At 37.7% G+C, this 1,288-nt stretch overlaps 1 protein-coding gene across 1 annotated transcript in view; it reads left to right on the top strand.

Moving 5' to 3' along the window:
• Window positions 1–193: 193 nt before the first annotated feature.
• SARC_03640 (hypothetical protein) overlaps window positions 194–1,288 on the top strand; it is a gene marked incomplete at its 3' end in the record, with an annotated part of 2,986 nt that continues 1,891 nt past the window's right edge. The window contains exons 1-2 of the mRNA XM_014302546.1: window positions 194–276; window positions 1,122–1,253. Of these exons, the coding sequence (XP_014158021.1) occupies window positions 211–276; window positions 1,122–1,253 (198 nt within the window). The 5' untranslated portion in view covers window positions 194–210. The remainder of the gene's footprint in view (window positions 277–1,121; window positions 1,254–1,288) is intronic.

The following is a 1,288-nucleotide window of genomic DNA, read 5'->3' as shown; positions in this document are numbered from 1 at the left end:
TAAATAACGTTTTTAGGCATACGTACAAAGTTGTCTATTAATTTGATATTCTTATCCATATTTCGCAGGTGTGGATGTAGTCTTACTCTCACATGCGGAACGCTAAATATTTTTGTTGACTTTATTCTCTGCTCTGCACATATCTCAATGTCCATACAGTTTGTTTCGCGGTTCTATTTTGCGAAGGATATCACATCTACGGACGAAGGGATGGATATCAAAAGTTTAACTGAAGATGCAAAATCAGACACGACAGCAGAACGTTTTGACTTACAGGCGAGTCTTAAGTGTTTTTATTTCACAGCACATTTATATTCGTGTACATGTTACCTATAGATAGGCATTTTTTCCAAGCATACGTATTAACGGTGCAAGTAAAATAGTCGTGCTACAGATGTCTAATTGTTTTCTTTTTAACAAGCATACATCGCCGTTGATCCAGCAACGTTGTCAACGGTTTTAGCTTTAGTTGTCTTGACTGTGTTAACTCTATGCAATAAAAGCAAGTCAAGTTTTGGGATTTCCCTCGTTAATTTTGGCTTACATGGTTTTCGAGCAAGCGCATAAGTCGGTGTGGTATTGTATGCTACCATGCTTGTTGAGTATCTCTAGAAAACTTGCTTATCGCCATCAATGTATAAGCAGTACTTCGTCATGAAAATTTTGGCGCAACAACTTTTAAATAAAGCATACCGAAAAAAAATATTTATCAGGCAATCATTGGAGGAAGGCAAGAATCGAATATAACATGAGCAGCTAGTAACACAAAGGGCGAGGTTAACGTGTCAATAAAGTTTGTATGGCTACGTGGGTGATGAACTGGATAATCCGAGTGATGATTGTATGCGTGGCAAGATGTATGATATTAAATTCACACATATCTAAGGTTCATCGTGTCACCCTGGCTATCGATGATGTACTTGTACTTGCAGTAGTCCATGCTGTTTACGACGCATAAATTTTCTAGGTAGTGTACATTCAGACATGACCATGGATGATCTCTATCCTCTATATTAGGGAAAACGATGTACAATAACATATGCATGTATTTTTCAGGCCATAATAACCGCACATGTGTTTTATTCACATTCATGTTTTAATTTTTGGTTTTAAATATACAGGCTTTGTGGACCCGTGTCCAAGATGAAAAGGATACTACCGCTACACTCGGCGCACCAGAAGCGAGTGCGTTGGGTGAAATGATAGGCCAGAGGCTTATTCAGCACCTAGCATTGAATCTGACGTTTAAAGAGGTATCTTCTTAATATATATTTCTATAAACATTCTT

Source organism: Sphaeroforma arctica, assembly GCF_001186125.1.
Source record: "Sphaeroforma arctica JP610 unplaced genomic scaffold supercont1.190, whole genome shotgun sequence".
Taxonomy (NCBI): domain Eukaryota; class Ichthyosporea; order Ichthyophonida; genus Sphaeroforma; species Sphaeroforma arctica.
This window is presented reverse-complemented; position numbering and strand designations above follow the sequence as displayed.